The sequence below is a fragment of the Danio rerio genome, chromosome 6, assembly GCF_049306965.1.
Source record: "Danio rerio strain Tuebingen ecotype United States chromosome 6, GRCz12tu, whole genome shotgun sequence".
Classification (NCBI taxonomy): Eukaryota; Metazoa; Chordata; class Actinopteri; order Cypriniformes; family Danionidae; genus Danio; species Danio rerio.
In genome coordinates this window covers 55487817-55504477 of record NC_133181.1, presented here as the reverse complement: position 1 = coordinate 55504477, position 16661 = coordinate 55487817, and the positions used below count along the sequence as shown (strand labels likewise).

The following is a 16661-nucleotide window of genomic DNA, read 5'->3' as shown; positions in this document are numbered from 1 at the left end:
GATTAAACATAAATCATTTAAGTTGACCCCAAAAAAGCAAAAGCAAAGAATTGTGTTATTTCAGCTCATTTTAAATAATTAGTGTTGAACAAGCAGCAAAAAGTGCACTCAAAAAATTTGCTTCAAAGTGTTGACTGCTATATACAAACTCCCTTTGTCGGTACTTGATTCTGTGGTTATCAGCAACACTGAATTTACTGAAGGAATTAATTAATGAATTACTGAATTAATTAATTAATTTATTTAAATTTACTTATTAATTCACTCAATTATTCATTCATTAATTCATTTATGTATTCATTTATTATTTATTATTTATTTATTTAGTTAATTATTATTTCTTTTTTTATTTGTTTGTTTGTTTGTTTGTTTATTCATTCGATTATTTATTTATTCATTTATTATTTTAAGCTATTTTATATTTTATTTATATATTCATATATTTATTTATTTATTTATTTATTTATTTATTTATTGGTTTGCTTATTTATTTATTAATTTATTTATTTATTCTTTTATTCATTCATTTATTTGTTTATTTATTTATTATTTATTTATTTTAAGTATTTTGTATTTTAATTATTTTGTATTTTATTTATTTATTTATTTGTTTGTTTATTTATTTGTTTATTTAAAGTATTTTGTATTTTAATTATTTATTTATTTATTTATTTTTTATTTGTTTATTATTTATTCATTTAAAGTATTTTGTATTTTATTTATGTATTCATTCATTTATTAGTATTTTATCTTTAATTTATTTATTCTTGCTGGTCTATTTTTCTGTTTATGTTGTATTGTCCTGTGATTATTCTATGTGCTTTAAAATTTAAAACTACAGTAAATATAATATTTTTAAAAGGTGCACTTTAGACCCACTTATCTAAATGAAAAGATTTAAACAAAATTTTGAAATTAAAATAGCTTAATAATAATAATAATAATAATAATGATATATTTTATTTATGATACACTCTTCTGAAACCTGGCCACCCCGGATTAATAGAGAGACTAAGCCGAAAAAAAAAATGAATGAATGAATGTATAAATAAGCTGTATTTAAACATGTTAAATATTTTATTTAGTTGAATGGAGGTGGACATGTGGCCATGCTGGAGCTTCACGGAGAAAACTTCAGTCCACACTTAAGGGTCTGGTTCGGCAACATGGAAGCTGAGACCATGTTCAGGTTAGCATTTATTTATTAATAACTGAATTATATGCCCTTATTTTTTGTGAAGGGTTTTTGGAGATACTCTTAAATAATCAGTAGCTTGTAGTTTGAAAACCTCCCAGCAAGTATAGTCGTCTTGGCTTAAACAAGGCTAAATTTTTATCCTGTCAGTGAAAATCTAATAGATGAATAAGCCAAAACTAGACTAGAATAGGCCAAAACTAGACTAGTCATCAAATAAATAGAAATGAATAAAGTCTGTCTAATTTGTCTATTTGACGACTAGTCTAGTTTTGGGCTTTTCTTAGATGTTTCTTAGATGTTCACTGATAGCCCAAGTTTAGCCATGTTTTAGCCAAGCTGTCTACATTTAGATGTCTATTAGATGTCTATTATACGCAAAATTGTTTGTTGGACAGTAATAAATCTGAAAACACCCAAATGTCTAACTAATTTGAAAATGATTAAGTAATAAATAAAATGGTTGTAAGACAAAAAAAAAGAGTCATCTGAAAACGAAAGCATAAAAATATCATTACTTATAACTTTTTTCCCTATTAAAAAATATTGGTAATCATGCTTTTAAAAACTGATTTACAGAAGATACTAACTAAAATGTCATTAAATAAACAATTGTTTGAATATTAATAGTATTAAAACATCTTATCATCAGGCATCATTTAATGAAATTTAAACATGTATCATACTAACATTTATATTAAAAACAATCATATTAAATCATAAAAAAAGATTTATATCATTTAAAATCTTTACAATTTTCTACTAAATGGGATATATTGCCTTTAAAACTTATTTGGTTTATTTAATTTAGTCATTCTGCAGCATCAAAAAGCTTATAAATGAATTATTTTATTTTTAAAAAATCTACACGGTTAAACATCTAAACTGCCGTCACACAATTTAGTAGACAGCGTAATTTTGTTACACTGTTCAAACATTACTGATATAAACAGGAAAACTTATTAACGCAATCTGAGTTGAATACGATATGGTTCGTGAATGTGTGGTTTAAAAGCTTCTCTCTTTATTTATGACTTCCTCTTCCTGTAAACCACAGGAGGTCCTGGTCAGCACATGAGTAGAGAATGAAATGTACTGTAGTAAAGCACAGATCTCCTCATCAGTGGTGTAAAGTAACTTATTTCAAATACTCAGATTACTTACAGATTATTATTAATGTACTAAGTAGGTTTAAAACTATGTACTTTTACTTTCCCTTGAGTACGTTTTTAGTGCCGTATCTGTACTTTTACTCCACTACTTTCCTTCAACCTGCAGTCACTACTTTATTTTTTCTTGTCTATGGGGATAAACAAAATCAGTCCTGTGATTCTTGCCCAATCAAATTACACATAGAAGATAAATCACATCATAATGAACTACCTCAAGACATGGGTGATTTATAATTGCAGCAAACTGTTTGGAAGCCTTAAAAGTGTCCAGTAATAATAATAATAATAATAATGATAATTCCTTACTTTTATATAATGCTTTTCTGGACACTCAAAGCGCTTTACACATAGGGGGGAATCTCCTCATTCACCACCAGTGTGCAGCATCCACCTGGACAGCAGCCATTTTGCGCCAGACTGCACACCAAACACACACTAATTGGTGAAGAGGAGACAGAGTGATGAAGAAAATTATGATATGGGGAGGGTTAGGAGGCCATGATGGACAGAGGCCAGTGGGCAGATTTGGCCAGGATGTCGGGGTGAAACCCCTACTCTTTTTCAAAAGACATGGGATTTTTAATGACCACAGAGAGTCAGGACCTCGGTTTAACGTCTGATCCGAAAGACAGCGCTCACTGAGCAGTATAGAGTCCCTGTCACTATACTGGGGCATTAGGACCCACAGAGAACGCAGGTTGGGCGCCCCCTGCTGGCCTCACTAACACCACTTCCGGCATCAACCTAGCATTCCCATCTGGTCTCCTATCCAGGTACTGACCAGGCCCCTGCTTAGCTTCAGTGGGCAACCATGTGAGAGTTGCAGAGAGCTAGCTGCTGGCTATAAGAAGATGTTCAAAATCTTTACACCAGGGGTCACCAATCTCGGTCCTGGAGGGCCGGTATCCCTGTAGGGTTTAGCTCCAACTTGCCTCAACACACCTACCTGGATGTTTCAAGTTTACCTACAAATACCTTGATTAGCTTGTTTATGCGTGTTTAATTAGGGTTAGAGCTAAAATCTGTAGGACATCGGCTCTCCAGGAACAAGTTTGGTGACCACTGCTTTACACGCATTGACCCAGAGACTGTATACTGTAGATGCACGTCACTGATAAGAAGACTACTGTATGATGACCAAAATGGCCTTAAATACCCAGCAGGCACGAGACGTCAGATTGACATTGTACCCTGACGTCATGGGGATATTGCATTTTGTTTGTTTAAAATCAGGTTGACGTCAGAACACAACATCAGGTCGACAACACTGTCCAACGTCTAACCCAGGGGTCAGCAACCCGCAACTCTAGAGCCGCATGCGGCTCTTTAGCGCTGCCCTTGTGGCTCCCTGAAGTTTTTTCAAAAATGTTCAAAAAGACGGGGAAGATTAGTATATATTTTTGTTTTAATATGATTTCTATAGGAGGACAAAAATTTTTAACGTTTTCAAATGCTGTAAAAGTGTGTAGAATTAATATTTAATTTCAACATTTCTGTCAACGAAGATTTGCGTCATAGCCTGCGACACAGGTTTCCATCAGCAGGGCGGGATGCCAGGCAGGTGGCTGTTGTAAACAAACCGGGAGATAATAAAGCATGGAAAACCGTTCACAGATGGTGACTACATAAAGAAGTCATTCATCAACATACTAGAACACCTATTTGCAGACTTCAAAAACAAAACCAAGATAATTCAAAAAATTAAAGATATACCTCTCTCCGCTAAGACAGTGAAGGAAAGGGCTATTAAAATGGCAGGTAACATGACCGATCAGCAAACCAAGGACATTAATTCAGTGCCAGCATACTCAATTGCCTTTGATGTGACCGATATTCAATGCGCTTTTATGCAGGTATGTGAACTCTGATGGGCCGCAAGAAGAAATGATCAAATTAATATCACTAAAAGACCAGAGGCTGTGCTGAAGTGTTTAAATGACAACGAAATAAACACCAACCACCTGATTTCAGTGGCTATTTAATCATAAAGGCTCATTATCTATTTGTAGCCAACTTAGTCATTTTTATAGTAGGCTAACATAGCTACTATAGATACATACAGCATGTGTTTCCTTCATTATAAGGCTTATATAAGGCTTTACGTTTTTTGCGGCTCCAAACATATTTGTTTTTTGTTTTTTTTGGTCCAATATGGCTCTTTCAACGTTTTGGCTTGCCGACCCCTGGTCTAACCTAAAACCAACCAAATATCAACGTCTAATGATGTTACAGCTTGACGTTGTGTGGACGTTACCACTATAACATCTATCAGACTTCGGATTTTAGTTGCCATACCTGATGAGTAAATGTCAGTATTTGACGTCAATATGACGCTGGTTTAAGATGTTGGCTCGACGTTAGATTTTGGTCACTTTCTAACAAGCTAAAATCAACGTCATTTCATGTCATATTTGGGCATCACTAAATTGTTGTCCTTAGACACTGACTAGACATTAGACGCTGTCACTTTAGAATTATAAGGTTCTAGCTGACATTTTTGTCAAAATTGAGTTATTCACATGATCTTATTATTTGACAACTTATTTACATAAGGTGATGTTTTTTTTTTTAAGTAATGCTTCAGTGAATGATCTGCCAGATAGAACCTTATAATTACAAGCTAAAAAATGACTTTAAAATTAGAAGCTTCTATCTGTATTTGCCCTTTTTGTTTTACTCCAATTTGCAAATGTAGGAGAATTTTCATAGTTTACATTTAGAGCACATTTAGGGTCTCTGTCATATATAATATTGATAAGTTGCTGGGTTGCTGTTACACCTTAGACGCTTTCACACATAAAGACCTTTTCGGAAAATTACCGGCAATTTTACGGAAAGGTCTGTATGTGTGAACAGGCCCTTTTTGAAAATACCGGTAAATTCGTTTCGGCTATTTTCCGGAAAGAGAAGTTATAACATTACCAATAATTTGCCGGAATGCTGTGCTGTGTGAACACAAAAGGAAGATTACCGGAAAGAGTGTAGAACGTGCTGACGTGAGGTCTCTACTTTAGCCAATCAGAACACTCAGACGGATTCACGTCCGCGCAGTTTCAAAAAGTAAAAACCTTTGAATATTTTTTCAGACACATTTAGCTGCTAGATGATAGTCAGATAACTTTTATATGTTCCTTCTTAATGCCAACTGTGTAAATAATCAGCGATAAGATGCTTATGATAAGCCGTTGTTTGTTTACCTTCGATCTGCTTACCTCAGTTGCTTGACGCGTCGCGTTGCTTGAAGCAGCTGGTGAGCACCAGCACACACAATTTATGTACATCTCAATATATTAAAGTGTTTCTCTATATAATTTTATCGAAGTTGTTCACAATACTCCATCCACAGAGTTTGTAATTTAATTAAATGTTTACAAATACAAGCGCAGCCGTTTACAGCTCATTTCTGGTTAATGATGTCAGAATTTACCAGTATTATGGAATAGTTGTGTGAAGGCTCTTTTCCGGAAAAATTCGGTAACGTTCTCACCTGTGTGAACAGCCCTTTTTTGAACCTACCGTTAAAGTTGTTAAGGATATTTTCCGGATGTTTATCAGTATCACTGTGTGAAAGGGCCTCTTGTCTTTCCAGAAAATAGCTGGACCGAATTCACCAGCATTTTCAAAAAGGGCCTGTTCACACATATATACTTCTCTGGAAAATTGCCGGTAATTTTCCGGAAAGGTCTGTATGTGTGAAAGGGGCTATGATTAAACCCCCTATAAAAGTGATTTTTGCCCATTTGGTCCCCTTTAAACACAAGCTTTGTAAATTAAATATACAGATGTCCATAAAGTACAATCATTTTGGATGTTATAGTTCTACTTATCAGAAATAAGAGTACTAAAACATTAAAAAGCCATATTTTTTTTCAGCAGTGACATCCATGTATAAATTACAACCTCAGGTCTTTCTGAATTCTGCTTATCTAGTCCTGAACTATTTCTTTTATAAATCACAGTTAATTATTATGCAGCAAACACAAAACCAGCCTCTACTCGTACAAAACGTCTCCCTGTGCAGTAATTTTAGTTTGTTGTGTCCACCTTGCCGAGACTCCAGGGATGCCTTGGTGTGACATTCCAGTCTCAGCAGGCTGGGGTGAACTGATGCTCTCTTTCAGGTCCTTGTAAGGATGTTCTCAGAGCAGTGGTCAGGAGTCAAATGTCAAGAAGGTCAGCGGCTGATCTGCAGCTGAAATGACTGCAAATTATTGAGCTGTAACTTCCCTCATCTTAAGTTACAGGCGGAAACCATTTATAAGATTCATAGTAGTGTCAAAGTTCAGCAACTGCAGTGAATGGCAATAATCTAACAGTCAGTGTGAGCTGCTAGCAGATTCTGTGGTGATTTAAATGGGAACTATTGTGCAAAAAGCACTTTAATATGTTGTTTAAGCACAGTTGTGTGGCAACAGTGTGTGAATTTAGCTAGCCCACAATAGTAAAATGAATTATTTCTTTTTTTATATAATCACACTTGATACAAACAGTCTGCAGAAACACTTTGACTGACATTCTCCTTGTAAGTGTCATCAGAGGGAGAAAGCCCCACCCATTCAAAACGATCTCACCCTCATTAGCATAAACAGCCCTAGGTGAGAAGCAGAAGATAGGTCTGAAGATATAATGTCAGCACTAAGAGGCATAATAAATGTGGAGTTTTGAGATGCACAAACGAATACTGTATAGTCTGTATGGGCCCTATCATACACCCGGCGCAATGTGGCGCAAGGTGCGGCGCAATACTTGTTTGCTAGTTTCAGCTTGGCGCAAGAGTCGTTTTGAGGAGTTGCGCACGCTCTTTAAATAGCAAATGCATTTGCGCGCATATGTGTGCCCATAGGCGTTCTGGTCTAAAAAGGAAGGCGTTCTGAGGCGCTCGGGAGGCTTTTTCAGTTCATTCATAACAATTTTTTTTGAATAATGTTATTATTATTAGCAGTATTATTTATTATATCCATATTTATGTTTGTTTTATTTAAAAACAAGCTTAGATTTGCCCACCTGCAGGTTTTAGACCATATGGGGCACAGCATGTGTTTTAGGATATAACTCAGGTTTTTGAGCACACTTCGTTATTATTGTTCATTTATTCATTTGCTGGAAATTAGAACTGAATTTAGAAAAAGTTTTGAAACAAATATTTGCGCTTAACAAACAAAATTAATTATAGGCTAATTGATGTCTGTGCTTAAAGGTTTCCCTATCCAAGAGCGAAAGTGAAAGTAGATCGATTATCTCTCATTCTTGCGCGGTAGATGCTCTGTTTAACTGCTTTCTGTTTAAAAAAAACTGTTAGCTGTTTGCTTGTGAAATGCTCAGTTTTTCCAATTCCACTTAATTTACATCCTGTAAATACCAAATGCGCTTATGGCGCAACGCAGCTGGCTCTTAAAAGGAATGGGAGATGAGACTCTGATTGGTTTATTCTCAAAACACACCTATAACTCATTAAGATAATAAACTCAACCCTTTTAGACCATGCACCACAGCGCAAAGCGGATTTTCCCGTCTTTAAATTAGCAAATATGGATTCTGACACGCCCTGAAAGCGTTTGCGCCCTGCGCTTTCCGTTTTGCGCATGGACCGTCAAAATAGAGCCCTATGTTTTCTCCTGAGGAACTTCTTAAAGGGATAGTCCAGAGTGTATTTTTAAGGTTTGATTGTGTTTATAAGATGCACGGCAATGTGTGCTCATGCTTTACTTATAGAAAAATTATTTCTTTATTTCGTTATTTTTTCATATATCTTTAATTATATTCTGCTACTTAGCTAACAACTCATATTTTCTAGTTCCAGTGTTGCCAACTGTTGCCAATGAAAAGGCATACGTGAATTAGCATATTACTGACGTAATAGAGAACCATGAGCTCGGAGAAACTCAGGGCTCCTGCCAGGTCGATTGAGCATGTAAAGGGAGTACGAGATCAGGTAGTTCTCAAGAGCTCCCCGTGGTAAAGAAAGGAGGGGGGAGAAAGGGTGGATGTGGGGTTTCTTCAGAAAACGAATAAAAGGGAGTAATTTTTTTGCTAGGCTACTTATAGTGAGTTTGGATGAATCTGATTGGCTAACTAATGATTGTAGATGAGAGAGCAGCTGCAGTCAATCATATCACGTGCTCCTCTCGATATTAGTTTGTGAAACTTCACTTATAAATAAACTTCACTTATAATATTTAGTTTTTTTTTTCGACTTAGTCCCTTTATTAATCTGGGGTCGCCACAGCCGAATGAACCGCCATCTTATCCAGCATATGTTCTATGCAGCGGATGCCCTTCCTGCTGCAACCTATCTCTGGGAAACATCCATACATACTCATCCACACATATAGTACACTACGGACAACTTTTGCTTACCCAATCGACCTATACCACATGTTTTTGGACTTGTGGGGGAAACCGGAGCACCCGGAGGTAACCCACGCAAACACAAAGAGAACATGCAAACTCCACACAGAAATGACAACTGACCCAGCCGGGGCTCGAACCAGCGACCTTCTTGCTGTAAGGCAATTGTGCTACCTACTATGCCACCGTGCTGCCCTCACTTATAATATATACTGTATAATACACTTTACTATGGTTCAAAAAACACTGTAGTATTTTTTTTTTCACGTGGGATGACAGTAAATGTATGCTATTTCATTGACAGGTCCTCCAGGTCTCTGCTGTGTGTGGTTCCTGATGTGTCTATATTGAGTGGTGAATGGAGATGGACGAGGCAGCCAATCACAGTGCCTTTATCTCTGATCCGATTGGACGGTCTGATCTACAGGAGCTGGTTCTCCTTCACGTACACCCCCGAGCACAGCCCCAGCTCTCAGACCAGCGGCTCCGCAGAGAGAAGCGCAGACTCAGACGCTCTCATAGACACCATACACCAGGAGTTCACACGCACCAACTTTCACCTGTTCATGCAGAGCTGAACACACACACTCACACACACATGCACAGACTCAAATGCACACACAGACACAAACACACACACACATACCGAAACATGCACGTATACACACGTACGCACACACACAGACAGACACACACGCATACACATAAACCGTAACATGTATGTATACACACATACGCACACACATGCAAAGACACAAACACAAACGCAGACACACTCATGCACACACACACAAACAGGTTTGTTTCTTATATTATATTGCGTAGGCACAGACACACACACACACATGCACTCACTAACACACATGCAGAAAAACACGCACATACACAAACACACACACACACACACAGACAGACACACACAAACACAGATACACGTGTAGGCACACAAATGCACATAGACAGGCACACACACAAACACACACATATACACACACACACACAGAAATGCACGCACACATACATGCACCCACACACAGACACACACTCTAACGCAGACACACACAAACACACAGAAATGCACGCACACATGCATGCACCCACACACACACAGACACACACTCTAACGTAGATACACACACAAACACACGCATACACAGAAATACACACACAGACACACTTAAACGCAGACACACACAAACACAGGTACACAAACACACACATAAATACACACATGCACACAAACACAGATGCACAAAACTCACAAACATAAATACACACATGCACAAACATACACAAACAAACAGACACACACACACACAGATACACAAACACACTCACATGCACAAACACACAAACAGATTTTTTTTCCTATATTAGTGGCAAAGACACACATGTACACACTAACACACACACACACACACACACAAACATACAAATGCAGTCAGGCACAAACACAGATACACATGCACTCACACACAAACAAACATGCAGACACACACACAGACAGGCACACACACATGCATATGCACAAACTGACACACACTGGCACAGACACACACACACACACACACACACACACAAACAAATGTAGACACACACAAATGCAGATACATGCACACACAAACACACATGCAGGTACACATATGCATACAGACAGGCATACATATGCAAATGCACACACAAAGACAGACAGACACACACACACATGCACAGATACACTTTTCCCTATTAGTGCGGACATTACACTGGCTTACATTGTTTTTTTTTTCAGGTCAATGATTCTGTCCCTATACCCTATACCAGGCATGTCCAAACTCGGTCCTGGAGGGCTGGTGTCCTGCAAAGTTTAGTTCCAACCCCAATCAGACACACCTCGGCTAGCTAATCAAGCTCTTACTAGGCTTTCTAGAAACATCCTTGCAGGTGTGTTGAGGCAAGTTGGAGCTAAAAATCTGCAGGACACCGGCCCTCCTGGACCGAGTTTGGACACCCCTGCTCTATACCCATACCCCTAAACCTTACAAACGCAAGTGCACAACACTAGATTGTAATAAGACTCAGGCTACAACGGCTCTGGCTAATTTGTACACATTTTACAATGTATAAGCACCAGTGACCAAGTCCTCACTAGTGGGTAGTTTTCATATTTCATTACATAAATGAGGAGAATTGAGACCTCACAAGTGAAGCTAAACCTGTACACACACACACACACACACACACACACACACCAGGGCAAATACTCATGTCAGATTACGGCCATTCCTGGCTCACATTCTAACCTGTTGTTAACACTTGCACACAGGAGGAAAAATCTCCCAGCGTGTGAGCACTTGAGTTTTAGGCAGCTTTCAAACACTACAGAAAGCTCTGACGGGGCGTTTGACACTGAGGAATGCTGGGTCAGGCTCAAACAAAGACAACTGACCTCTGTAAATCTTAGAAAAACGTCTGACCTACAGCATCACCTTTTCAAACCTTTTGTTTTCTGCTGTCTCCAGATGCAGCATCCACAATCAACTCTGTGAACAGTGTTGCGGCATTATGCGTATTCGCTTTCAGCACATATAAAAAAACACGTTTTTTTCCTAATGGAAATCAATACTTTTGTTATAGCAAGGATTTATTAAGTTGATCAAGCATTACTGTATAGATGTTAGATTTATATTACATCCATCCACCAAAGAATCCTGAAAATTGCTGTTTTGTTGCACAAGGTTTGAAGCAGCTCAATGGTTTTCAACATTTCCCACCTGCTTAATGAGCATGTACAGGGGGTCCAAGCTGGCCCGTGCAGAGACTTTCCAAGGGGCATGTGCAGGAGAAAACCGTTAAAGACCGGGTGGGGGTTGGGGGGGGTACAGTTGTCATCATTTTGGAAGGGCACTTTCTACCTTTCGATTCAAGACTAAAAAGGGCATGAGCACTGCACAGGTTGAGCCCTATGTATGCACGTGCCTTGGTCCAAGTTAAGGTAGGTCTCGAGAGCTCCTCTTAGAAAAGGGAGAAAATGGAGAAGATGGAATGGAAGGGTGGGATTCTTCCAAAATGAGAATAAGGCAGTGGGGTAAAATTGGTCTATTTATTGTATAATTGGATCAATCTGATTGGATTATTACTGATTACGGAGAAGAAACCAGCCATGCTCAATCATATCCCACGCTCCTCTCGAAATTAGTTTATGAAACTTCACTTATAATATCAGAAGATTACACTAGCTTGAAGAGAAAAGGGAAGAAGGCTTTATCCATTGATCAGATTTATGCAAATTAGTGCACAATTCGAGTATGTACTTTTCAGAAAGCTTCTAATACAGAGCAATCTTAATGTTTTGTGATGACTTAACTGTTTTGATGTTAATTATTATGATTATTAAAATATTTACCTTATTTACTTTTGATCTAGGTTAGCGAGTTCGGCTGTTAACCGAAAGGTTGGTGATTCGAGCCCACCCAGTAATAAAATAAGCTTTAGCGTCATGGTGTCGTAGTGGGTAGCACGATCAAATCACAGCAAGAAGGTCACTGGTTCTAGCCCTGGCTGGGTCAGTTGGTATTTTTTTGTAGAGTTTGATGTACTCGCTGTGTTCACGTGAGGTTTCCCCCACAGTCCAGTTTGGTGAATTAGGTAAGCTAAATTGTCTGACGTGTATGTGTGTGAATGCAGGAATGTATGGGTGTTTCCCAGTGATGGGTTGCAGCTAGAAGGGCATCTGCTGCGTAAAACGTATAATGGATAAGTTGGGAGTTCATTGTGGTGACGCCATTTTAATAAAGGGACAAAGGCAAAAAGAAAATGAATGAATAAATGATAATAAATAATAACAATGATAGTTTCTTGAGAATCATTACACTGATGACTGGAGTAATTATGCATGTATTAAAATAGAAAATCGTGAAAGAAATATAAAAATTATTAAGTAATAAATAATTTTTAAATAATAAAGAAATACAATCTTTTGAAATATTATAAATTACTTTCCTATATACATTACAAAAAACTCATAGCTATTTTTTTATTAAATCAATAAATCATATTGATTTATGTTTAACGCTCGTCATAATCTTAAATCCTGTAAAGTTTTTAATATTGAATTTGTTTTTAAACGATTGAACATTTATATGTATTTCTGTATGCATTAAATCATCTTTGCTTAAAATTTAAAAAAGTAATTACAGCTTGTGTGAGGTGTGTCTAATGCAGCGTTTATAGGCAGGACAGTAAATTAGACGTTTTTCTCTCTTCTGTCTGCCGTAACCAGTCTCACACAAGTTTTCTTCCTTTTTCTGAAACTCCACCATCATGGATTGATTCATTCATTTTCTTGCCGGCTTAGTCCCTTTATTAATTTGGGGTCACCACAGCGGAATGAACGCCAACTTATCCAGCAAGTTTTTACGCAGCGGATGCCCTTCCAGCCGCTACCCATCTCTGGGAAACATCCACACACACATACACTACGGACAATTTAGCCTACCCAATTCACCTGTACCGCATGTCTTTGGACTGTGGGGGAAACCGGAGCACCCGGAGAAAACCCACGCGAAGGCAGGGAGAACATGCAAACTCCACACAGAAACGCCAACTGAGCCGAGGATCTTGCTGTGAGGCGACAGCACTACCTACTGCGCCACTGCTTCGCCACCATCATGGATTTTCTTTTATTATTATTTGAGCAATTAAGATTGTAAAAAAAAGTATTTGTCGTATTCTCCCATTCACTGTGCTCTAAGTTTTCCCCAACTATGACGACTTCCGCTACTGAGAAACCCAAAACTGTGAAAAAGGTCTATTATTAAATTACTCTGTAATTTTTGGAAATCACATTTTATTTTTTAAACAGTGGGGAAAAATGTTATCTCTGATTTTGATTAAACTATATATTTTTTTAAGTATTTCTTTTTATTTATTTTTTTCTTTCAAGTTCAAACTGTTTTGGTAACAGGTGAATGTGTACCTTGGCTGTAGGGGTCAAACAACAAGAAAAAACAACATAGGCTCATTCTGAAAATGTAGCCCTATATACGATTCTGGAGAGCGCAAATTATGTAACCAGGGCTACGTATGACTCCATTTTATCTTTAAAACGAACGCTTTGGGGTGGTATGACGCCGTTCCTTTTCACAAGCTGACTGCTTACCTCCGTATGGATGGCTTACTTACTCAGCCAACATCTGGTGGATTTGCGATAACAAAAACATGCAAAAAAAAAAAAAAAAAAAACATAGCTCCTGTTTTTAGAAATGCATATAGCAGTGCATAATCAGAAAAAGCCTGAATAGAAAAATAAGTTGATATGAGACATGAGTTTCAGGATTCATATCAAAGCAGTAGCTAAATCAGCATACTACCATCTCATAAACATTGCAAGAATTAGATGCTTTGTTTCCAGTGAGGACTTAGAGAAACTTGTTCATGCTTTTATCAGCAGCAGAGTGGATTACTGTAACGGCCTCCTCACGGGACTTACCAAAAAGACAGTCAGACAGTTGTAGCTCATCCAGAACGCTGCAGCCAGGATTCTGACCAGAACCAGAAAATCAGAGCACATCACACCTGTCCTCAGGTCTTTACACTGGCTCCCAGTTACATTCAGAATAGAGTTTAAAGTATTATTACTGGTCTATAAATCACTAAACAGCCTAGGACCTCATTACATTACAGATATGCTCACTGAATACAAACCTAACAGATCACTCAGATCTTTAGGATCATATAAAACTCGAAATTCCAAGAATTCAGTCAAAGCAGAGTGAATCCACCTTCAGCTACTAAAAGCGCCCTTGATCCAAGAAACTTAAATCAGTTTCCAGAAATGATCGGATGTGCTCCAACATTGGGCACATTCAAATGGAGACTGAAAACACATCTGCTTAGCTGTGCCTTTACTGAATGAGCACTGAGCTACGTCCAACAGATCACACCTGTCTTTAACACATCTTAATCTGTTCTTATCTGTTTTTAATCATTTATATTCTTTGTTGTTTTTATTTTCTTACACTTGACTCTTTTATTTCTGTTTATGTAAAGCACTTTGAATTGCCATTGTGTATAATATGTGCTATATAAATAAACATGCCTTGCCTTATAATAAGCATAAAGATTTGGTTCAGGCCAAAGCAAATTTTCAAAGGAAAATTCAAGCTTCATGTTGTCAAACACAGCAAATCCTTCAAAGCGTTTATAATAATCCTCCTTTTTTTCCAGCAAAGCGAGGGATTTGCGCTGTGAAAGCCCTGCTCTGCCTTGACACACTAATTGGCTCACATTTGGCTCCTGAACACACAAGCCCTTGAGAACAATGAGTAGAGGCATATTTTTCATCTTCTCTGCCCCCTCGGACCTTACAGGGCCCTTCTCGGCGTTGGAAATGAGCTGTCAATCACAGGCCAGATCTGAACTCTGATTGGAGGAGAAGAAATGATGGCCAAGTGCTGATATATTAGACAAGCGCTTGGCCACTATAAAGGTTTCTTTATGCTCACAAGCCAAAGATCTGTCTTTACGGCTGAAGCGTGTGCTCTATACTGACTACAAAAAACAGACAAGAACAAAATCTTTTCATCTTCACAGGCACGTGAAAATGTAAACGCTGATCATCCAATAATGATGCAAGATGTTAGCCAAAGCAGACGGTTTGGGAAAGAAAAACATCTGTGTTTTCTTCTGCTTGGTTACAAACAAGTCATACCAGGGCCGGAGTGGGACTCCTTTTCAGCCCTGGAGTTTCAAGCCGGCCCACTTCAGTTCACGACTGGCTATATTAAAGGGCACCTAGGTTACCCCTTTTTTCAGATTTAATATAAGTCTTTTGCGTCTCTAGAATGTGTATATAAAGTTTCAGATCAAAATACCCATCAGATTTTTCATTATACCTTTTACAAGATGCTGTTTTATACTGATTTCCAGCAGGGGGTGGTTTTGTCGTACTGCGCCTTTAAGACGAGTTTTTCCCACCTACTGCTTCTACATGCCTCCTCCCTCAGCTGCGTCAGACAACAGACAGACTTAAAGGAAGAAGGTCTCACGTAGCATTTGTGAGATACTACAGTAAGAACTAACCTTTACTAATCAGTTTTGTGAAGTTGCATTGATGAGTCACACACAATATCGTTACAAAGTAAACGCGCGCGCGCACACACACACACACACCGCAGATGACACACACACAGGCAGGCAGACAGACAGAGCGCGCTTAGCTTAGTTAAGGCTAACCTCAAGTACTGTGTGGATATCTGTTATGCTAATGTACAAAATAAACCTGATTTAACTTCCACAAACCGGGATTGAAGCGTCTTCTTTCATAATTGTTCTGACACGCGGCTGTGCTGATGAAGTAAAGCTGAAGTAAAACGCTGTAATTAATTACACACATACTCTGTTTTAAAACACTTTAAACATGTGAAACTTACTTTTAATCACATTTGATGATGATTGCTGATCCTAGCGAACAGAACAGAGCTTTTATTCCCGGTTGCTTTGCGTATGTCTGCCTGGTCTTGTTGACATATACACATGACTACCGGAACATGTTAATGCGCGCAGCTGTCAATCAATTCGGTGGGCAGGGGGATCGCACACCTACGTAATGGTGCGATCGATTTGAAAACAGCTCCAATTGGCCGACCCTTTTTTTTGTAGTTAAATTTAAAAAAAAGGACTGGGTGTGTTCATATCATCCCAGCATGACAGTCTATACACTATACCAACACACAGATCTGTCCAAACAGCTTGAAAAGTAGATTTTTTACCATAGGTGCCCTTTAAAATAAGGTCATTTCCAAAACAGTTTCTAATGACACTATCACGTCTTTTTTTGAGAAAACAGCTGCTTTAGAACTTCAAATGTTCAACAACCCTAACAGTATACCGGCCCTCGCGGCCAAAAAATGGACCGGCCCACCGGGAATTCTCCCAGTCCTCCCGATTAGCCAATCCGGGCCTGA

General features: G+C 38.1%; 1 protein-coding gene across 1 annotated transcript in view; it reads left to right on the top strand.

Annotated features, from left to right (window-relative positions):
- Nucleotides 1-10299, top strand: part of rbpjl (recombination signal binding protein for immunoglobulin kappa J region-like) — a 31375-nt gene extending 21076 nt beyond the window's left edge. The window contains exons 9-10 of the mRNA XM_021477361.3: nt 1086-1189; nt 9020-10299. Coding sequence (XP_021333036.2) covers nt 1086-1189; nt 9020-9293 — 378 coding nt within the window. The 3' untranslated portion in view covers nt 9294-10299. The remainder of the gene's footprint in view (nt 1-1085; nt 1190-9019) is intronic.
- The last annotated feature ends 6362 nt before the right edge of the window (nt 10300-16661 follow it).